Source organism: Delphinus delphis, chromosome 3, assembly GCF_949987515.2.
Source record: "Delphinus delphis chromosome 3, mDelDel1.2, whole genome shotgun sequence".
Classification (NCBI taxonomy): domain Eukaryota; kingdom Metazoa; phylum Chordata; class Mammalia; order Artiodactyla; family Delphinidae; genus Delphinus; species Delphinus delphis.
Window position 1 is genome coordinate 172,297,929 of NC_082685.1, and position 22,824 is coordinate 172,320,752.

General features: G+C 62.2%; 1 protein-coding gene across 1 annotated transcript in view; it reads left to right on the forward strand.

The window, feature by feature from the left end:
* Positions 1 to 21,003, forward strand: part of LOC138414032 (basic salivary proline-rich protein 1-like) — a 21,722-nt gene extending 719 nt beyond the window's left edge. The window contains exons 2-8 of the mRNA XM_069540535.1: positions 841 to 979; positions 9,423 to 9,491; positions 9,670 to 9,798; positions 10,544 to 10,665; positions 10,796 to 10,865; positions 18,664 to 18,765; positions 20,991 to 21,003. Coding sequence (XP_069396636.1) covers positions 841 to 979; positions 9,423 to 9,491; positions 9,670 to 9,798; positions 10,544 to 10,665; positions 10,796 to 10,865; positions 18,664 to 18,765; positions 20,991 to 21,003 — 644 coding nt within the window. The remainder of the gene's footprint in view (positions 1 to 840; positions 980 to 9,422; positions 9,492 to 9,669; positions 9,799 to 10,543; positions 10,666 to 10,795; positions 10,866 to 18,663; positions 18,766 to 20,990) is intronic.
* Positions 21,004 to 22,824: the final 1,821 nt, after the last annotated feature.

Genomic DNA, 22,824 nt, shown 5'->3' on the forward strand with positions numbered 1-22,824 from the left:
GCCTCGGGTTCATCAAGGACAGGGAAGGGCTGGGGTGGGGCTCCAGGGCTGCTTTCGCCCTGCCCCCCATCCCCTTGGCCTTGGCTGGACTCCTGGGCAGTGGGCAGGGGGTCTCCTGCGCTCGGCCCCCTCCGCATCGCCCAGCCCCTGGGCGCTCTCCCTGCTCTTTCCCTGCAGCGCCTGCCCTGCATCGGCCCCTACCCGCTTGCCTCCGGAGACTGCCCTGCCTCACCTCCTGCTTGGGCCCCCGCTTGCCTCTGCCTTCCGTTCAGCTGAACCCCCCGAACACCCGCCAAGCACCTGAACCTCCTGCAGGGGCCTCAGCTCAGCAGGTGCCCGTCGCTCTGTGTCACTGCCGTATCTCCAGTCTGTGGTGGTGTGGTGACCTCACATAGCCCAGGGCCGGCACCAAGCCCTGGAGGTGGGCTGCCGTGGGTGGCTGAGGTCAGCCCCTCAATGGAGCTGGGCCTCCCCAGCTCACCGCTGCAGCCCGCCCCGCTGCCTGGCCCCCCAGCGCCCAGCCCCCGCACAACACACATTGAGGAGCTACTGTCCAGGCAGCCCGGGGGCAGTTCACACACACCATCTGGTCCAGGTTCCAGGCTGTGTGGTTTCTGGTGCTGGCATCGCCCCATTTTACAGCGGCCCACGGGGCCCCGTGGTTCCCGCAGGCGCACAGCTGGTCAGCGACAGGGTGGGAGGCTGAACTGGAGAGCTGCTCCTGTGACCCGGGCCGACCCTCAGCCTGGAGCCAAGCTGCACCCGGGGACTGTGAACACAGGCGTGAACAGTGCTGTGGGCAGCCTGGCCCATGAGCCCTTCCCTTCGTCCCTTCTAAAGGCCCGGCCGCAGAGTGGGCCACTCCATGCAAGCAGACGTCCCCAGCCCTGGGGGACAGGTCTCCGCCGGACCTGCAGGCGGCCCAGGCTCTGACCCTGGTGATGGCCGCCTTCCATGGGGCACCCAGCTCCAGGCCGGGGTCGGAGCCTCTCTCAGCAGCGCTCCAGGCTCTTCCCAGCCCTCCCTCTCCTTCTCCACCATCCATACCGCCTTTGATCCCAACTGAGAATATAAAGGCTCGTCATCTTGTGGTTTCATGTGTCTTGTTAATGTTTTTGCGACAACAATAATGATGACGCTATTGTGAAAGTGACCACTCGGGGATTACAGCCTTTCCAAAGGCATCGTGTTTATGTCCACGTGCGGCGGCAGCTCGGGTAGGCGTGTGACGCCGTGTGCAGATCCGCTCCTGGATGGGGCTGTGCGTGACACCTGCGTGCTCACTGGTGCAGCGGCTGCAAAGCCGGACTCCCCGTACTCCACGGAGGGGTGCTGGCTGGGAGCCCAGCCAGGTGTGCTGGCAGAGGCCACTGAGCCTCATTCTTTCTGGCTCTTGTTCCGTGCAGATGTCACAAGGTCTGGAGAAGGCCCAGAGGGAGAGCGAGGGTCCTGGGAAGGCGGGTGGCGTGAGGCTGGGGCTGCCTGGTGTCTGTCCTCACGGCCACCTTGTCACACGGCGTGAGGCAGTGGGACCGTAAAGCAGAAACCCCACACCTGTTCCACCCTGACCTGGGCTCGCTGGTGACTGTTTTCTTTAAGTTCGTTCTTGAGCTGTATGGAGATCTAGTTCACATGCCCCGCAATCCACCCACGTGGCGTGTGCAACTCATGATTCTTAGCATTTTCATAGATGTGCGCAACCATCGTTGGCAACTTCGGAACATCTTCGCCCTCCTCAGAGAGCAAGTCCACCACCCACCGTCTTCCCGCCACCCCCAGGGAGCCGCACGACCTGTGTTCGTCCTCCATGGATGGCCCTGTTTGGGACATTTCGTGTGAAGGGCGTCCCGTGACGTATGCTTCCTTCACTCAGCGTAGCGTGTCCAGGGTTCATCCACGTTGCAGCTTGTCAGGGCGTCATTCCTCCGTGGTGTGGATGGACCCCGTTCTGTTGGTCTGTTCATCTGCTGGTGGACACCTGGCTTGTTTCTTCTCTCAGGCGGCTGTGAGTGTTCACGCACAAGCCTGTGGACAGCTTTCCAGTTCTCTTGGGTTCGCACCTGGGTCACGTGGGGCCTCTGTTTCGCGTCGAGAGGAACGAGCCCACTGAGCGCCAGGAGTTCTCAACGTGGACTCCCACCTCACAGCCCGCCGGCCGTGTGGGAGGCTCCGCGCCCCTGCCGTCCTGTGACGTTCGGTCCTGGCTGTCCTGGTGGGTGTGACGTGGTGTCTCACATGGTTTTGGTTTGCGTTTCCCTGATGAGCGGCGCTGTCAGCACCTTTTCGCGTGCTTCTTTTCCATTTGCATATCTTCCTTGGAGAAATGTCTATTAAATCTTTGTCCTTTTTGTCGTTGAGTTGTAAACGTTCTTTACATATTGTGGTTGCAAGTTCTTTGTCAGATGTAGGATCTGCAAATATGTTTTTCCATCCTGTGGGTTGTCTTTTCACTTTCTTAATGGTGTCCTTTTAATTTTGATATTTCCAGTGTATCCATTTCATCTTTTGTTGATCGTGCTTTTGGTGGCATACCTCCAATTTCTCTGAGTCTTAATTTTTGACCTTCTGCCCACGTGGCTGCAGCCAGGGGGCAGGGCACAGCTGGTCATCCTGGGAAGTCCCTCAAGCTTATTGGTGCCGGGAATTCTCAACTGCAAGAGACTCGACTCAGACTCTCTGAACCCCAAAGAGGGTCACGAACCAGAGCCACGGACGAGCAGAGGTGGGGCTTGCCTGGGCACGGGACAGGGGACTCAGCCACCGGGACACTCTGGGGCGTCTCTCTGCCCGAAGACTCTGGGCCCCCCCGGTGCGTGTAGACATGGCCACGGCAGCTCCAGCAGCCCCACTCACACCCAAAACTGGGGAAGAAGCAAGGACGGTCCCACCAGCTCTGGCTGGAAAGGTCCCAAGAAAGGGCCTGTGTGCAGTGGCCGTCAGCCTGCTGAACGTCCACGCCTGTGCTTGGTGCGGGGAGGGTGATGGCGGAAGGGGGAGGGGCAGGACTGACACGGACCACGGCCGTCACCTCACAGAGCCCCAGCTGAGTGTGGGTCCTGGCCAGGACAGAGGCAATACGGTGCCCCGTGCACCGTCTATGAAATCCTGAATCGTCTGTGGCTCGGCCAGGCAGAAGTGCTGTCTGTTTGCAATGTCCTGTGTCCACCACTTGGTCCTGTTCTGGGTGGAGAGTGGCCCATGGCTTCCCAGCCTCACCCAGCAAGGCTCCCAGGTGGTCCACAGTGGGTGCATGGGTTGAAGTTTCCAGAGAATGGCCACTGTCCCCCCACCCCCCTTGCTACCGCAGTGCCCTCAGCTGGACAGGCAGATCGTTGACAGAAGAGCAGACAGCAGACTGGGCTCCAGGCCCCCTTTGCCCTCAGGCCCAGGTCCCAGCAGACCCTTCCCGGCGAGGCCCAGGCAGCAGCTAGGATGGGCTGGGCCCGGCCACAGGCTGTGCTTTGCTCGTGTCTCCTGCGTCCTGGTCACTCGCTGTCTCGTGCCACCATCACCTCCGCTGGCGACCCCCACCTGCTCCTCGGAAAGGCCCCCAGGGCTCCTGTTCCCACCTGTAAAAGCGACTCCGCCCGACTCCACGTGGTCCTTCCTGAGCCTCAGACCACACGTCTGCCGACTCCAGGGACGAGCACAGGCTCCCTTCTCACCTAGGTCCCCTGTCTGGGGGCGCTGACCTCAGAGACGCCGGAAAGGCCCTCCGGCCCGGGACACTGTGCTTCCCAACCAGGCAAGGCTGCGGCCACGTCCCTACGGGGCACGCAGCGCCCTCCCCCTACTGCAGGAGGGACACGAGCCCTGCTCTGCCCGCTCCCTGGGCTCGGGGTGGCATCTGGGTGCCTTGAGGGGCAGGAAGGGCCCGCAGTCCTCCTCAGCTCAGCTTCCTGGCCGGGCTGTCAGTGCCCACGGGTGCCTCCCACGCGGGTGGGTCCTGTGCGTGTCCCTCGTCGTCCACACAGGGCCACGGGTGTCCTGAGGGTCCGGCAAGCCCCCAGGCTCAGGGGGGCTGGGAGGTGAGGGGAGCCCTTGCCCCCAGATTTCGGGGTGCACTCACTGCTTGAGCTCAGGAAGGAGGGTCTGCAGCGCCGGCTTGGAAGATGCGGGCGTCCGTCCAGCTCTTGGGCTCAGCAGCCCAGACCGGGCACTTTGGCCTTCGGAGGCCCTTTTCTCCATAAAACACACTGAAAATTCTATCTTCTAACTGTGCCCGCCCCTGTCCCGATGGCATTGCTTCCTCAGCCTCCCCACCGAAGGGTGAGTCCTGGCCAGATCACTGACCAAGCCCACGAGGCCCCGAGGGCCGAGGCTGCGCCCGCCGTCTGGCCCCAGGCCACCAGGCCCTTCAGCGGAAGCTGGTTCAAGCTGCCTTCCATCCATCTTCAGGCTCCCTACGGAGCCCCACACCCCGTGCCGTCCCCCAGCCGGGCTCCCGGTCCTGCAGGCTGCCGCGGGCTCCCGGCCAAGCCTGGGCTCCCGAAAAAGGCCACCTGCCCGCTGACCTTGGCAGCGCCCAGCTGGAGGGCACGGATGCAGGAAAGGCAAGGTCTCTGCTCACACTGATGCAGCAATCGCTTCAGTTCTCAGGAGGAGCCTCCAAGTTAAGAGTCTGCAGATGGCTCTTTGCTGATGCACACTTAGGACCTCAGGCTGAGCACACACACTTGGCAACAGCGCTGGGAGTCTGACCAGTGCCACCGTGCACAGCTGAATAGAGCGCCTGCCACAGCCCAGACACCAACGCCACGTGAAAGTGCCCCGCATGTAAAGACGGACGCAGACAAGAAGCCCTGATAGCGGTCGAGGGGTGGAGCTCTGACCCAGAGCCAGCTCACGGATTCCACCCCGGGCCCCAGAGAGAGCTCACATGCGCTGGTGCCAGGGGAGGGGCCGGATCCCTGGGGGACGGGGCACGGGCACCCCGAGCTGAACCCAGACCTCTCACGCCCACCCTCCACTGGACCCCAGTCCCCCACCCTGCCGGCAATCCCCGCTCAAAGGTGGCCCTGGGACGCCGTGACTCTCAGCTCCTGGCACCTGCTGGACCCTTCCCCTCTCTGACTGTCCCCCCAGGTGGGGCCAAGCTGGGGTCCCTACAGGATGTGCCACCAGCTCCAGGGCCCAGCACAGCCGCTGGCTTGCACATTCTTTTTTGTTTTGTTTTGTTTTGTTTGCGGTACGCGGGCCTCTGCTGCGGCCACTCCCGCTGCGGAGCACAGGCTCCGGACGCGCAGGCCCAGCGGCCATGGCTCACAGGCCCAGCCGCTCCGCGGCATGTGGGATTTTCCCGGACCGGGGCACGAAGCCGTGTCCCCTGCATCAGCAGGCGGACTCTCAACCACTGCGCCACCGGGGAAACCCAGCTTGCGCGTTCTTGAGACTCAGGCCTGGAGCCGCTGTGACCGTTCACAGTGCAACGCGGCCGCGCCCTCTTTGTTACCCCGGTCGGCAGGGGTGTGCTTGGCCACTGTCCCTGTCCTGGACTTTCTCTGGGGCGGCCTCTCCTTGTCGCCCACTGGTTCGGTGGGCATCGTGCTTGTGTTGGTGCTTTCGCTATGATGCAACCCTTGCAGGGTTGCCGTCTGTTCTTCCCGCAAGTCTCAGACCAGTGTGGTTTGCGTGTGGCCCCCTCACGTGGCGCTGACTGGTGTGTCCTCGCCACAGCCCGTTTGTGGGACGCCATCCACTGTCAGGGCGGGCGCGCTGCCTGGGCCCCCTGTGCCTCCGAGGCCCCTTCCCCTCTGCTGAGCTCAGCCCCTCTGAGCGTCCTGGCCCCCCGCGGATGGGCAGTCTGGGCGGGGACACTTGCAGTGTCCTGTCCTCTGCCGGTGGAGAACCGGGGCGGACCGGAAGCTGCGACCAGCTCAGGCTCACTCAGAGGCAACCTTGCCCCCGTCCTGAGCCCCCTTCCAGGCATGGCGCCTTTGGGACAGTTCCACTGTTGGTAGAAATCAGTTCTCAGCACTTTCAAAGGGCAGAGCTGTGCCAAAGCTGCGTCTCTAGTCATAAATCTGCGTCGGCACGATCGCATCAGGGCCCAGGCGTGTCTCTAAGACGAGGAGACGCGTCTGGAGGTGGGGTGAGCCCGAGGGGGGACGCTCGGCCTCTGTCCTCCCCACGGCCCTCACCTAGCACATCTGCGGGCGGGGAACGGGGAGAGTTTCCGTTGAGAAGAGCTGCAGGCAACGAGGAGGCCGGATCCAGACCGCTTTCAGCTCGCCGGGGGATTTCCTGCTCTGAAATGCGTCGTAGCCCTGGGGGCCCTGTGTTCCCAGGATGCCCTGCCCGTGGCCTCCGTTGATGGCTGTGAGGGGCTCGGCTGGTGGGGGTGGGCCCGTGGGCACAGCGGCCCTACCCCAGCTCAGGATCTGGGACGTTCCTTCCCACCCTTCCACGCCGCGGGGCTCGGGGTCACACGCCTGCGTTCCTTTGGGGCTTCTTTCCCCATCGTGCGAGTGCAGAGGCCGGGGGAGGGGGTGGTGCGTGGGGGTTCGTGGCTGCTGGGGTCCATCGTGGGGACGCCCTCCCCCCCAGTGTGTTTAGTGGCCGATCTTGAAAACCTGCATCGACTTCTGGGGAGCACAGTTTGTGGGCCCTACGCCTACCCCGAGCCTTCGCCTGGGTGCTGGGGGGAGGGGTGGCCGCCCTGGGACCCCCCGCCAGGACCCACGTCCACGGACAGGGGCCCACACGCAGCTGGCGGAGGGCAGTGCTGGCCCAGACACCCCGCGCCCCGAGGGAGGCCCGAGCACAGGCATGCAGGAAGCTCACCAGAGCCTCGAGGGGCAGACGGGGCCGCCGGAGCTCAACCTGGGAGGACGCGCCCCTCAGGCCAGGCGTCTGTTGGGCGTCCTTTTTGCTAAATGGAAATGCTTTCCGTCTGACCATGTTAGTAAAGGCTTGGGTCTGTGTGCTGTGACGTGCCTAGCAGTCCCGTAAGGACCCCCAGGACGGGCCACCCCACAGGACGCAGGACGGAGGGCCTGGCCCCTTCCCGGGCAGAAGCACTTGGTTGGGTGGCAGCCAACAGCTGGCCGCGAGCTTGCGGGGGCCCCGCTCTGCCACAGCCAGCCGGGACCTTCCCGGGGAAGCGGCCCGGGAGCCTCCTTCCTGCTTGTGGTCCTGTGGCGGCTCCAGGTGCCTGGACCATTCATTTAGGGAACTTGGGCCGGACCAGGATCAGCAGAGCCCTCTGTCAATAAGCACCCTCACCTGCTGGGTCCCGAAAGCGCCTCCGGCCCGAAGCAGGAGGCCCGGCGAGCGCGGCGAGTTCTCGGTCTCTGACCCTCAGCCCTCCGATCTCCTCCGTTGTCACCGCCGAGTGGGACTGACTCAAGTTATTGCAAATAGAGCCACACTGAATGTTTTCCTCCAGAAAGGATGGCACGTGTAACTCGAGGGAGGGGAGAGGACCACATGGAGGTACGCCTCCCACCGCAGATACCCAGTGCCTTTGAATCAGCAGAGCTGGGCAGAGGTGGGTATTTCCATTCAAGCCAGGTGGCCGTGAAGCGGAGGGTGAAAGGTTTTCCAATATGGGATGGCCAGTCCCCCGGGGAGCCAGGCAGGAGCAGGGGCCCAGAGCCACCCAGGGGCCCGGCAGTGCCCAAGGGCCAGCACATTGGCAGCAACACCTGCGGTTTTGGAGATCTGCCCGTGTGGATCGGAAAGCTTCATGATACTCACAATATACCTTATCCACTTTTATGAGAGTTGGTTTTTTGTAAAAAGAGAAGTTCCTTACCTTTTCTCATTATAAAAGTTCTGGCTGATCCTTATAGATAATTTAGAAAATGTAGAAATTAAATATGAAGAAGGAAATAAAACTGTCCCCGACGCCACCTCCCTGAGATACAACCGCTTCATTATCCAGGGCTTTATTTCTGCTCATTTTACCGAAAGCTGTTTCATGGTCACTTTCTTGTACACCTGAATAGTCTCTAAAAAGCACAATTTACACTTCTACCTGATGCTCCGTGGCACGACCATAGGACATCGTATCACTGGTTCCCTCCTGTCATGATTGCAGGTGACATCGTCATACCTGGCCTCTGTCACAAATCACTGTCTCTGTTCTAACTGTCCCCTGAACTGCCTGGCAGAGGTATGGAACCTCTCTTACTTGTGATGTCTAGAGGCACATTGCTTTGCAAAAGCCCTCACCAGTTTACACTTCCATCGGCAACCTATAGGCAAGCTCATCACATTCCAAAACATGATAAACTGGAAAATGAAGTTTTATTTTTGTTTCAATATTTCTTTCTTTGGCTATGATCAAGGTTGGCCTCTGTATCAATGTCTACAGTTACATTTCTATTGCTATTATGGCATAATTTTTATTGATGGGTAAGAGCTTTTTGTATATGAAGGATATGTTTGCCCCATCATTTTGTTGCAAACATTCACCCAGTTTGCTCTTAGACTTGGTTTTTTTGTTTGTTTGTTTGTTTGTAACATCTTTATTGGAATCGAATTGCTTTACAATGGTGTGTTAGTTTCTGCTTTATAACAAAGTGAATCAGTTATACATATACATATGTTCCCATATCTCTTCCCTCTTGCGTCTCCCTCCCACCCTCCCTATCCCACCCCTCTGGGTGGTCACAAAGCACCGAGCTGATCTCCCTGTGCTATGCGGCTGCTTCCCACTAGCTGTCTGTTGTACCCTTGGTAGTGTATATATGTCCATGCCACTCTCTCACTTCGTCCCAGCTTACCCTTCCCCCTCCCTGTGTCCTTAAGTCCATTCTCTAGTAGGTCTGTGTCTTTATTCCTGTCCTGCCCCTAGGTTCTTTGGAACCTTTTTTTTTAGATTCCATACGTATGTGTTAGCATACGGTATTTGTCTTTCTCTTTCTGACCTACTTCACTCTGTATGACAGACTCTAGGTCCATCCACCTCACTACAAATAACTCAGTTTCGTTTCTTTCTACGGCTGAGTAATATTCCATTGTATACATATGCCACATTAGACTTGGTTTTTGTATTTTTTTCTTCTGATTTACAGAAGTTTAACATTTCTATGTAGTAAAAAAAAAACAACCTACATTTTCTCTTCTTATTTAATTGAACAGTGATTATCCTTGGAGAGCCTTTGCCCATTGGAGCAGGCTGCTCTACAGTTGGTGTGGACAGTGACCACCCAGTGGTGTCCCCACGCCCCTTGTCCACCACTGGAGCACCTGGAGGTCCAGCAGGGCTCACCAGGCCGTTGGCTCTCCTCTCCCCCGAACTGGCGGCCTCGGCAGGATGGGAGGGCAGTGGGGTCACCCTTTCAGGCTCACCTGCTTCTAGAAACTGACTCATAGCACCAGGGGCCCGGCCGAGTATGTGCTGCAGGGCAAGGGCGAGCCTGGGGCTGGGGTGCCTGAGTGACGGGCGTTGTGTCGTCCTGCACGTGTGCCCACAGCTCCAGCCAGCAGGAGCACCACGGGGCCGGGCTGTCCCGAGGGAAAGAGCGTCTCCTGCAGTCCCGGCGGTAGGGCTGGCTCAGAGTGGACCCATGACCTGAGCTCAGGACATCCGGCCAGAGAGGGAGACCCTGGTGGGAGGAGCCCCGGGACCCCCGGCTCCCAAAAGGCCCCATCAGAGGAGACATAGAAGCGAGGGTCTTCTGCGCACTCCCCAGTCACCACGTCTCTCCCCCGTGGGCCCAGGCCCACCCCCGGTTTCCTGGAAGGAAGGAAGCCCGGCCGCCTGCCTGGACGCCTGATGTCCTTGGCCAGCTACCGAGGGGCCCAGGTCACGCGACTCCAGGGTGAAGCTCCCCAGGCCAGTTCCGAGCAGTGGGGACGCACGCTTTTTCTCCCTGAGGGCTGTGGGGTCGTGGCCGAGCAGGACGCAGCCTGGCCAGGCGGCCACAGCCCTGCTTGTCTGAGTCGCCCTTCCCGGCCCTGGGGGTCCAGTCAGCCCGCGCCCTGGGAGCCGCTGGCAGGAGCTGGGTGGCCTCAGCTCAGGCTGCCTCTCGATGGGGCCGGACCAGCTGCCCTGGTGAAAGGGGTGCCGCACGTAGCCTCCCGTCAGCCTGCTCCAGGGGCCTCCTCACGGCCCTTTGGTCAGGATGCCACCTGCTCCCGTGCCGTCAAGTCGGTTTCCCGGGCCCCAGGCCCGCCTGCTGGCCAGTGCCCTGCGTGCACTCAACAAGCCACATAGGGGCCCACATCGCCTTTCTTCAGGAGACTGGCTGGGGGGGGCGGGTCCTGCAGGGTCCCATGCGGAGGCCCTCACGGTGTCCCCCCGAAGGGCCGGGTGAGCTCGGGGCCGGAAGGCAGAAGGGGATTGTGGGGCGGGTCCTCCTCCCTCCTCCCCCCAGGTGCTCACATGCACACACGTGTGTGCACACACCTGTACAAACACACACGTTCACACGCGTGCTCACAAACACGCACATACACGCACGTGGGAACAGGCGCCCTCGGTGTTTTCCAGGGCCCCCCACCCTCTGCACTTAGTCCCCGATTCCTGGGCCACACGCTTGGTTTAACGCTCTGCTGTCGCTGTCTTGACCCCTCCGTGGGATCCTGGCTCTAGTTCCCGCAGGGACCTCGGCCACTTGCCCCGCAGCCCCGTCTCTCCTCCAGGCCGGCAGCAGAGGCAGGGCCAGCGCGACCGCAAGCCTCCAAAACTTGGAATCAACCAAGAAACTGAAGCGGGTTTGAAGCTGTCATCACCTCATTCCAGTTGCTTCCTGCTTGCGCAAGACTGTTAGGAAATAGCCACAAATTCCATCGTTCTGGCTGACTCTGGGGGCTGAACTCTGACCTCCGCCCCGTGCCCACCCAGTGCTTGCCCTGCGGGTGCGTTCCTGCCGGAACAGCCAGGATGCAGGGGAGGAGGTGGGCCCCGGACGCAGGTGAGGAGGTGGCCCCCGGACGCAGGCGAGGAGGTGGGCCCCGGGACACAGGCGAGGAGGTGGGCCCCGTGCTGGGCCAGCTGTTAACAGGGGATCATCTCCTTCATCTGTACCACAAGGGCCTTGAGCCCAAAGCCAGGATTCTCTCGCCGGGCTGGGGGTGGGGACCCTGGCGCCAGACAAGGGTGCCCTTGGCCACCAGTCCTAGAACCCCTCAGAGCAGGGCTGGGCGGGGGACGTGTAGCCTGCGACCGGCAGCTGGCGGCTACTGGGGAAGCTGCGGGCCTCGGGGGACGCGACTCAGTCCCCCGTGTCCAGTCCGTCCTCAGCACCTCGGAGCCCCAGCCAGCCCCCGGGAACTTAGAATTACGTCGCCCCCGAGGGCGGGCCCTGTCACGCTCAGGGCACACAGTAGGGCCTACGAGCGGTGCTGCGCTGTTGAGCCGGACTGACCTCTGCTTTCCTGGGTTTCCCGGAGTCCTAGACATCCCAAGCTGGGACGCACCTTAAACACTGAGTCCCTGCTGCCGGAGGGCCTCCCTCTGCCCCGGGTCACCTGGCTCGATGCCCTCAGGCAAGCACAGGGGTCTCCATCGGGGGCCTTCCCTCCCAGTGTCCCCAGGCCCCTCGGGGCGCTTTCTCCTTGCTGCCAGTGGGCCCCAGCCTCCAAGTCTGTCTCTGCTCCCCACGTCCCTCCTTCCGGCCTCGATGAGGACTCAGAAGAGTTTTGTGGGGCTGAGAACAGGCACAAGAGCCCCTCCCAGCTGTGCTTCCCTTTGCCTCCCCCGGCCTCTCCTCCCAGGCCTCGGCGTGGAGCCCAGCGACGGGACCTCCAGCAAGGGCTCCCCACGGGGGCACCCCGGGCTGCTGGGCTCCTCTGCTCCCCTGGAAAGGGGGCTCAGTCCTCGCGTGCTGACCCCTGACTGCCTGGGGCAGTGTCGCGCCCGCAGACACGGGAAACGGAGTGATAACTGGCTGTTCCGCGTGCTACTGAGAGCAGCGGATGGGTGGGGAGGGGGAGGATGAAGGACCATCCCCGCGCTGGGCACCCACTCAGCTCAGTCCTGTAAATCACCCCGGGAGCGGGGAAGCAGCTCGACCTGCCCCCCGACCTTCAGGGCCAACCCGGGGCCAGGGCCCTCCTGTCGGCCCCCTACTCGGGGGAAGCCGGGTGCACATCTGAGCGCTGAGACGCGGGTCAGGGAGCAGGGGGCGGGAGACAGAGTAGAGAGGCCCCGGGCCAGGCCCGAGCTGGAGGCGGCCAGGAGCCTGGGGGGCTGCGGGAGGCCACGGAGTGGGGGGCGCCGGGCACGACCTGCTTTCCGTTCGGCGATCGGAAGGGTCGACACAGAGCCTTCTCTTTCCCGCCTCCCCCGCTGCCCCCGCCCCCGGCCACGGTAAGCAAGTCCCCACGACCGGAGGCCACGCAGGGCCTGGAGCTGGCTGGGCGGACACAGAGGCCGGGCCCCGGGCCCCACGCACCCCCCGAGCCCCGTGACACCCAGCCACCCAGTGGCCAGAGGGAGTCGGGGAAGCCCCTGCCGCAGGGGGGCCGGCCGTCTGGGTGTCTGGTGTCCTGCTGGGCAGCTGGGCGATCGTGGGGGGCAGGCCTGTGACCCAGCACAGGGAGAGGCCCCAGTGACCAGGAGCACGGGGAGATCTGGAATGTTCCGGGGCTCCTGTTGCCTGACGGTCACAGAGGGTCTCTTGTCTCCCCAGTGCAGCTTGGCCGGGGAAGGGCATGGGGGGCACCTAGGGCGAGGCCTCCAGTCTCCCGAGCGCCTCCCTGAGTGGTGTCTACATACAGGAGGTGGGAGAACACGCAGCCCCGGGACGGCCCAGGGCAGGGGATTCTCGTGCTGCTGCGACCCCTGTTCTGAGGCCACTGTGCACCTGCTCCCTCCTCAGCCGGGCGGGGGCAGGGGCGCCGCCTCTCTCATCCTGTCCGGTGAGCCCCCCAGATTCCCAGGAGTCTGAGTCGGTGGTCGGTGGGGGCCCCGTACACTGTATCTCAAGGCCTGCCTGTGTGTAGCCAAGCGAGTGGGAGGGAGGCTCCGGGGTCAGGGCTCTGCGTGGCCCCGTGATGCTGGGCGGTCCCTCCGCCTTGTCACCCCTGTAATGGGGATAATCATGGCCTCTCCAGCCAAACACGGGTGGTGAGGATAAGGCAAGGCAGCCGTCAGCAGGCGGGACGCTGGGCTTGTCTGGCACCCGAGACGTGGGCGCGCTCGCCCCCTGGGGGAGATGGAGCCCCGGGTGTCGGGGCGTCCCGGCGGGGCTGCGTCTGGGGGAGTGTCGGGGGGCCGCCCTCCCCCAGGCAGCCAGAGGGGCCCCCGAGTCCCCCAGCTTTCAGCCACCTTCTCCCTGAAGCTTGAGCCGGCGCCCGCGCTCTGCCCGCCTTTGCTTTTTCAGCATCGCCGCACGGTTGCTGTTCTGAGTTCGCCGAGGGCACACAGCACGTAAAGGATTTGCTTTGAAGGGGTGGCTCTGGCCCCTCTGAGGCTCAGAGACCTGCCCAGACGGGCCGGGCCCATCTCGGGCGGTGTCCTCATGGCCTCCACGGCACCCGGTGGGAGCATCCCCCAGGCCCCCACACGTGACCACAGGGAGGAGAGCAAAAGCCTGCAGCCCCCCAACCTGGCTGTCTAGGGGGACGACACTCTCAGAGGGTCCCAGCCCAACTCCCGTTCCCCCAAATCTCCCCTCGCATCCACCCAAGTCAACAGAAACTTCCAGCTGTTACTGTCTCTCACACCTGTGGTGGCCCGTGTGCTCCGCCTGCGGTGCCCACGCGCCGTCCAGCCCCTTCTCACAGCCCGCGGCAGCTGTGGCCCCGGCCTCCTGGGCCCCGTCCCGGGCAGGGCAGCACCTTCTCCCATGTCCCTGCTGCTGCCGCCCAGCCCGCCAGGCGTAGGGACTCCTTAACCAGTGGGGCGGCAAGGCCACTTCCCAGCTCAGAACCCACAAGACCTCCCCGCTCCCCTCTGACCGGACGCCCCTTGCAGCGTCCTCGCCCCTCTGCTTCAGCAACGGCGGCCTCACTGCCTGTAGGACGTGTGCCAGCACGGCCCCGCCTCGGCACCTCTGCACGCGCGGCCCGGAGCTGGGGCGCCCCTCCCACACCTCTGCGGCCCCTCCCCACCTCCTCCACGTGGCTGGCACGTCCCCAGGAAGCCCCCTCCTCCTTGTGTGTTTGTTTACTGCCTGAACACACTTTCCGGCCACTCTAAGTTCCATGGAGCCTGGGAATCTGAATGTTTGCACAACTGCCCAGACAGGACAGGTGCTGACAAATCACTTGCTGGATGAGTGAACGAGTGAATGGGCGAGTGAAAAGAGCCAGCGAACCTTTCAGGGGAATCACCTGCACTTGCGTTCACAGGCGAAGTCTATATCCAGTGGATATAGAATCTGGGAGAGGCTGTGTGTCTTAATCCCTTCAGGCCGCCCTAACAGAAACCTACAGGCTGGGGGGGGTCTTATTTCTCACAGTCCTGGAGGCTGGAGGCCCGAGACCGGGTGCCAGTGGGGTGGGGTTCCGGTGAGGCCTCTCGGGTGCAGGCGCCGCCTTCTCGCCGTGGCCTCGCGGGCAGAGAACAGAGCGGAGGCTCCCTCGCGACCCCACAAGGACACTGACCCCCGAGGAGGCCCCACTCTCACGGGCTCACCTCCCCCGGGTCACCTCCAGACACCTTCACGGAGGGGTTAGGGCTTCAATGTGTGAACCCGGCAGGACACGGCATCCCATTCATATCATATCACGTGGTCAATAGAAACTTTATGAATTGAGAATTCTAAACGCCTAGGGGGTTGCGGGGAAATACTCTGGTCCAAGGGGGCCCCCGAGGATCTTCCAAGTCCAGCTTAGAAGGGGAGGCATTCCCACGCGATTCCACGGGGGGAACCTGGACGTATCAGGTTGATTCAGGTTGGGGCAGGGAGCTGTCCTGGGCAGTTTGCAAGTGGACGTCCGCCTTGGATGGGGGAGGCGTGTGGGAACCACGTGTGACGGATCCCCTGAAATGTTCTCTCAGGAACCTCGAGGGTGTGGTCCGAGCTGCTACCCCTGTGCTTGTTTTTCTGTCTGGGGTGACGGAACGGGGTCCCCAGGAGTGGATGGTCCAAGTGCCACATCCCCTCCTCCGGACACCGGGACACCTGGAAGTGCTGGAGGCCCAAGGCCCTCGGCGTGTGCAGGGGAAAGGTTGGTCTTTTCCGGCCTGGGCCTGAGCTCGGGGGGGTGGGGTGTCCCCTATGCTGTGTTCTGTTCTCTGAGGTCATCAGAATCCCCCAGGTTCAAGGGGACAGGGCAGGCTGCCCCCTTGGTGTGCAGAGGGTCTCAGGGTCCCGGACGTGCAGTCAAACGCCCTTGGGGACACCCTCCGCTGAGGTGCTGCCTCTCTGTGGTCAGTCCCCCTGGAGAAAGTAGAACCTCTCAGGTGGAGGGCCGGCCTCCCCGTGAGCCCCTCAGACCTTCACCGGAGCGCCCCTCCTCGGGGACCCAGGAAAACTTCGTTCTGGGCTCTCACCACCCGGGGGCTGGTTTCTGGGAAGCACCGGGCAAGTGCTGGCCAGAAGAATTTGCAGAAAGAGGCAGAAAGGAGAGAAAGGATGACCCCGGCCTGTGTGGCCAGTCGGCCTGAAGAGGAGGCTGCGGGAAGTGTCCCCTCCTCCCTGAAAGGGGCAGGGGAGCAAAGGGACCCCCAGTTGAGTGCACTGCAGGCCACCCGGCTCCTCGACAGAATCCTCGGGGCCCCCAGGCCTCCGGGAGTGGGCCTCTCAGCCGCTCTGAGGAGTTCCCAGGGCATGGCCGTGGGGGTCCCACCGAGGGGCCCAAGCCTCCCTAGTTCAAGGCTTCCTGACCCTTCAGACCCGCTGGGTCTGCCCCGGGGACACTGCGGTCACGGTCATGGCGGCTGTCCAGACTGGGACCTGCTGCCCCGAATGAGGCTGACAGAGTTCGGTTCCGGTGGTCCCCTCAATGTCCCTGCGGGCGCCGTGAACTCAACTCAGCCCCATGTTCACGGTGGCCTGGAAGGACCCAGGCTGGGCCAGGCGCTCCGTCCACCTCTCAGAAGCTGGCGTCCACGGCCCAGCGCTGGCCTCTGACAACTGTTAATGCCAGGGCCGTGTTGCATTGAGTGCCGAGCCCCAGGGGCTTCTGTTGATCTCGGTGATGAGGCCTCGAGGCTTGGGCGGGCACTGGACACACGTGACAGAGAAGGAAGGGGCCTCAGGGCTTGGCGACCCCTTCTCCCAGCAGGCGGGCTCATCCGGGGCGGTGTTTGAGCGGGAACGTGGTGGCCTCGTCAGGCCCAGGATTCCGCGGAGAAGCATGGGCGCCGCCCACGGGACCTCCCCCTACAGACACACCTGGGGGTGCACACGTGTGCGCATGTGCACGTGTGTGTCCTCATCGCAGCCCTGCTTTTAATAGATGAAATAGTTGGAAACGCCCTAAAGCTCGCCAATGGGAAGAAGCACAGTGACCACACCACCGGGTAGGACACCACGCAGCCCTTAAGACGGTCAGAACCTGCACCAGCTCGTGAGGAAGAGTGTCCAGGGCTCGCTGTTGAGAGAAAACACAGCCGGTCTCAGAACATATTTTTGCCACAATCCTATTTGTACAAAAATCATTCTGTCTGCCTTTGCGTGGGGAACCTCTGGAAAGACACACATTAAATTGTTAGCAGAAGTTACTTCTATTGGCGGTGGGAGACTTTTGTTTCAGTTCTGGACTTTTTCTTTTCTACAATAAACACATTTTTTTAAATAGATGGGGGGAAACTTTTAAAAATTGCAAGTGTGAGGAGAAGGCTTGAAGCATGGCAGAGTGTGGCCCCCTCTTGCCCGGGAGCGTTCGTTCCGGGGACTGCGTGTGGGGTTGAGGTGGGCAAGGATCCCGCTGCAGGGCAGTCTCGCTCAGAGGACTGGTTAGCTGGTTAGCCAGCGCTCAGGCAGTTGGCCTTGCTTCTAAGGTAACCGACTAGCCCTGCAGCTCCAGGCAGGGCAGCCTCCACTAGGGAGGGCCAAGGGGCAGGGGCAATTCCAGAAAGAGAGGCCAAGGAGATGCTTTGAGAGCTTGGTTTCCTTTAGACCAGTGCACGGGACCCGAGTTTGCGTGGCCTGGGTGGGTACAGGTTTATTCATTTGGCTTTGAACGCATGACAAGAATAAGTACCAAGATCCTCCGCCGATGTCCAGGGTGACAGCCGACGCAGGGCCGCGATGGTCAGGCCGGTGTCACCAGCACCAGGCAGACGTCGAGCCCAGCAGCTGGGTTCTGGGCGCCACCCTCCGTTCGGCGACCGCACCCCCAGCGCTGGGCTGGTTCTCTGACCATCGGGGGCTGGACCCTGGACCCCCAGCCCCCGTGCTGCGTCCACAGCCTGGAGGGGGACGGGGGCTCTGCAGGGACAGCCCACGGGCAGACCTTTCTCTTTCCAGGTGGTTCTGTAAATCAGCCTCACAGGTCATGCCGGGAAAGGTGGGTGTTCTTCCTTCAGTGAAGAGAAAGAGAAACAGAGCTTCTCTCTGGCTTTAAAGACACCAACGGCCCAGACCCAAGCAAAGCTGAAGGGGAAGAAAAGATGTTATTCTTTCGTTCCTTTACCCCAAACTTCCCTCAGCTGCACACGTGCTGAGAGGGCAACAGGTATGTGGTGTGGAGGGAGACCAGGGGCCTGAGCAGAGGACAGGGAACCCCAGGCCAGGGGCCAACCTGTGGACAAGGCCATCTCAGCAGTTCCCTCTGCCTGTCACTCCTCCCTCCCCGCTGGAGACCCGGCCCCTCCCCTGCAGCCACACTGCACCCCCCAGCGCGCCCTTCACCCCGGGAAGTGTCGTTGGTCCGTGTTCTGTCCCTCCTGCAGGTGCCAGGAGAGCAGGGCAGCAGCAGACAGGGCTCGAGGGGCGAGAAGCCGGGGGACCCAGGGATGGCTCAGCGCCTGCCCCCACCCGTGCACACAGGCACACACACAGGTGTACGCACGGCACGCACATGCCCGTGGTGCCCATGCAGACGCACACAAGTACGCGTGCACACAGAGCTGTGCGCAACATCACAAGCCTTCCAGGCCTTGAGAACAGAGGGAGGACCTCCCTGGTGGCGCAGTGGTTGGGAGTCCGCCTGCCGATGCAGGGGACGCGGGTTCGTGCCCCGGTCCGGGAAGATCCCACATGCCGCGGAGCGGCTGGGCCCGTGAGCCATGGCCGCTGAGCCTGCGCATCCGGAGCCTGTGCTCCGCGGCGGGAGAGGCCACAGCAGTGAGAGGCCCGTGTACCGCAAAAAAAAAAAAGGAACAGAGGGAGCCGCTACACGTCCCCTCCCCAGACACCCACGTCTGCCATCTGACCCTTTCATGACAGAGCCAAAGGTCACGGCCTCCCCCTGAATTTCAAAAGCGAGAGTGAACTCCTAACAGTGGTGGGGAACAGACGTGCTCCCCGACAGCTCAGGCCCAGGTGGCTGGGGGCCAACCACGTGTGGCCTGGCTTCTCCTCAACAGCCAGAGCAGGGCACGGAGGGGACACCCACCTGGTGGGCCCAGTGCGGAGGCCCCGGAGACCACCCCAGGGGGGCTTCTGCACACCGAGCTCTGGACGGAGGGGTCGTGCCCACAGCAGGGTTTCCTTTGCTGGGTTGCACTGTTGGCCTAAAGCAGGTGCAATACCCAGACGCACGTCGGGGAGGCGCCGCTGTGGCTGCCCTGGGTGCGGAGGAGGAGGTCCCCACCCCACGCCCAGCCCTGCTGGGGAGGCCTTGGCGCCCCAGGCTCCCTGCCTCCCCCACTAGCCCTGGAGCTTTCTCTGAGACCAGGCCCGAGAACGGTAATGATCCCGGGGCCCCGGGGGCAGAAGGGGCTGCAGCTGGCTTCGGACCCCGGGTGGCCCCCGGGTGAGTTCCGGGCCATCTCAGGATGATAACGCACTCCCCCAGGCCGGGAAGGGCCAGGTGAGACGCACGGGAGCCCCCGGAGGGGCCTCTGCGTGGCCCTGCTCGGGGGGTGCTCTGGGGCCATCCCTGCTGGCCGCGGGCAAGCTGGCGGCCCTGGCTCCCCGCAGCGTCCCACTGGGGCCCCGGAAACGCCCTTGCCAGGGGCTGGAGAAGCAGAGAGATCCCAGGAGCCAGCGGCCAGATGCTGTCTACGAGGAAAGAGCATTAACCCCCGCTGTTGTTCTAACCTCAGTAAGGTCGTTCCACAGAAAACAGCCGGCTCGCTGTCTGCTGTGGCCAAATGACAGTCAGAGACGTCAGCGTTACTCAGGCCAGAATCCACCAGGTTCACTGAGGTGCCGTCGATCACACTAGAGCCCAAAGGAGCCCACAGCCTGGGGACGCTTACTCCCTTTTTTCTTCAAAGGTCTTTAAAATACAGTCCATTTTCGTTCATTCAATAATTTTACTTCTAGATATTATTTCTAAGGAACCACTGAACAGAAGGATTGTTGCCCAGAGACGTTCTTCACGGCTGTCCTGACAGCAGTGAAGGCCTGGGACACACTGGGAGGGACGAGCGGGGACGAGCTGGTGGAGCCTGGTGACCGGAGCACGGACGCCCACGCAGACGTAAAAATGCCGTCGGAGAAACTTTCTGCTGACACAGGAGACACTCGTAATTTTACATGAGTAAGTCAGACGTAAAACCAGAAAACACGTGGTACCTACACTGAAAGGTGTAGGTGTGGTTGTTTTGGGGTTTTTTTTTTGCGGTACGCAGGCCTCTCACTGTTGTGGCCTCTCCCGTTGCAGAGCACAGGCTCCAGACGCACAGGCTCAGCAGCCGTGGCTCACGGGCCCAGCCACTCCGCGGCATGTGGGATCCTCCCGGACCGGGGCACGAACCCGCGTCCCCTGCATTGGCAGGCGGACTCTCAACCACTGCGCCACCAGGGAAGCCCTAGGTGCAGTTTTAATGTCCTTCTTCGTAGCTTTCTATATTTAAAATTTTTTCTACACTGAGCATATACTGTTTCAATCTTTTAAAATCTACCGAAAAATGTTACATTAATTTTTTTCTAGTTGTGGGAACATTATTATTTTCAGAGGTCTTGTTAAAATTTTAATGGCTTTATTGAGATATAATTCACAAGTCACACCACTCACCCATCTCAAGTGTATATTCCAGTGGTTTCAGTCTCGTCACTGAGTTGCACAGCCATCAACTGGATCCAAGTTTACAGCATTTTCATCATCCCGAACAGAAGCCCCGCCTCTCCCCACCCCCTCCCCCAGCCCCTGCAGCGCTGACCCACTCACTTCCTGCCTCTGTGATTGGCCTGTTCCGGACATTTCACAGTCATGGAATGTGTGTCTGGCTTCTTCCACGACGTTTTCGAGGCTCATGCATGATGGGGTTTCGCCAGAGCCCGTCCCTCTTTACGGCTGGGGGATCCCGCTGCAGGGGGGCCACACCCGGCTTACCCGAGCATCAGTTGGGGAACGCGGGCTGTCTGCACATCTGGCTGTGTGAACACGTGGGCACGTGGTTTGTCTGCGTCCCCTTTAGTATCCCACGTGCCCTCTGCCCTCATGGGGACGCGCCCCCCCACCCCCTCCAGCTGCATCAGCTGGAGCTGACAGAGGGACGGGGATGAACAGAAGGCTCTGGAACATAAGCAAGAGTTCCGGCCTGGAGTGGGCATCACCGTGCAGCCCTGCCCTTCCCGCCCGCTGCGGCCCTGTGGGAAGCTGCCGCCCCGCCCAGGAACACTGTCGGGCCGTCTGACATCCCCCGGGAGAACGGGGCAGGCGAGGGGTCACGGGGGACATCAGGCAGGGCACCCCGAGGGGCAGCTTCCCGCACCAGCCACCACAGGCCCCGTGTCTATGGCAACTGCAAGACATTTTGGACACGAAGTGGACGTGTGTGCGAGACGTTAGGGGCCGCAGGAGGACAGAGTGCATGGAATCGGTAGGGCAGCCGCTTGTTTCGAGCCCTTGCCCGTGGGCCGGGCTGCGCCTGAAGACCAAGACCCTGACCTTCCCTGGGAACTGGGCTGCGGCCTGGCAGGAGGGGCCCCTGGGGAAGGTACCGGGGAAGGATCCTGAGGGAGGAGGAGGGCTCAGCTCTGGCCCCTCCCCTGTGGCCTCCCCTCCCCCTGCCCCCTCCCCCCCCCCAGGTCCCCATCCTGATGGATTGTGGGGCCGAGCCCTTGGTGACCAGGTATGAACGTCACATCTCTTGCCCCACCGCTCCGGAGGCCACACGTAAAGCAGGTCTCACTGGGCTCCGCTCCAGGTGTGCAGGGGGCCGGACCCCAGGGGCTACAGGGGGGACTCCATTCCCGCCCCTCCCGGCTTCTTGAGGCCCCTCGTGGCCCTGGGCTCACAGCCCTCCCCATCTCAGAGCCGGCATCGCAGCTGAGTGCACCCTCTGACTCTCCGTCTCCCCCCACCCCGGAAGGACCCCTGTGACTGCACCGGGCCACCCCGATGACCCAGGATCACACCCCCACCTCGAGGCCAGCTGGTCAGAGCTTAATCCCCCTTTGCCACATAGCCTAACGTATCTGCTCCCGGGTCCGGGGATTAGAACGCAGAGGTCTTTGCGGGTTCTGGCCGTTGCATCCCGCATTCAGATGCACGGATATTCAGATGGGCGCAGAGGTGACCTTGGGAAGTGTGCATGGATGCCTGATGCCACCTCTTCCCAGGGGCCACAAGTTCCTCTGAGGAGTTTCAGGGAATCATGGATTCTTGCTGCTGAATTTCATTCCCATTCTCACCCACACCCTCACGGCAGCACCCAGAGCAGACTCAGCCCTGCCCAGGCTGAGAGAGACAGAGACAGACAGAGAGACAGAGACAGAGAGCGAGACGGAGAGACAGACAGAGATACGGAGAGACAGACAGAGATACGGAGAGACAGAGACAGACAGAGACGGAGAGAGATACAGAGAGACAGAGACGGAGTGTGCGGCGAGCGCCAGCGCGGACTGAGCCATTTTCAGGGTGAGACGCTGCTGCTTTCTGCACGGGAGACACCGCAGCCGCCCACACACAGCAGGCGGCATTGCTCGGCTGCCCGTGGCCCTGGGAGCCCCAATCTGGAAACGGGTGGTTGAGTGCCCCTGAGAACGTCTTCACCGTGTGTTTTTCTCTCCCAATCCCTTTTCACCCGAGGGAAGAGCTCAGGGCCAGGAGCAGCCCACTCACTCGGGTGCGGGCGGAGGGCTCCGCCCCCAGGCACACGCGTGGTTTCCTCGGGAGTGAAGGTGCCCGGGGCAGGACCTGCAAGCAGTGTGCGTCTGTTTCTCCTGTTCGACGCGGGTAAACGTTCGGGAGGGCGGCTCCCACGTGCAGCTGGATTGACCCGAGACGGAAGCGGTGCCCGCCCCGGTCCCTGCCTTCGCCGAGGGCTGCGCCCCGCACCCCGCACCCCCCACCCGGGAGCGGCCGGTCTCCGCTCTGGCTTCTGGTCGGTGCAGCTTCCGTCCGGGGGTGGCCAGGCCCTGAACTCACCCGCTGCGGGTGCAGCCTCGGCGGGAGGCCCGACTCTCCCCTCCCGCGGCCCCCATGCCTGCCCCTCGGGCTCCACCACCCACGCGGCCTCCGCAGAGTCTGCTGCTGTGGTCTGAGCTGTGTCTCCCGGCTTAATGGGACACGGAACCCTTGCTCTGGCCTGGAAAAGCCCCTGGATGTGCCTTCGTGTCCGGAGTGAGCTCCCTCCTGACGGGCTCCAGCCGCCCGCGTCAGACCCGCGTGTCCCGGAGTCTCCCGGGCTGGGGCTGGCCTTCCCTCCCTGGAGTCCTGGATGCACAGACGTTCTCAACTTTCATACTGCCCCGTTCCTCCCTCTTTTCTTCTGAGTCATGCTGTCTCTGCCCGGTTTGAGGAATCTGCCCCCGGGTCATGAGGCTATTTTCCTGTGTCCTTTCAGATCCATTTCAAACTTATTTTCGTTTTTGATGTGAAGTGTGGCTCACGGTCCGTGTTCCCCTCCCATGCGGATCC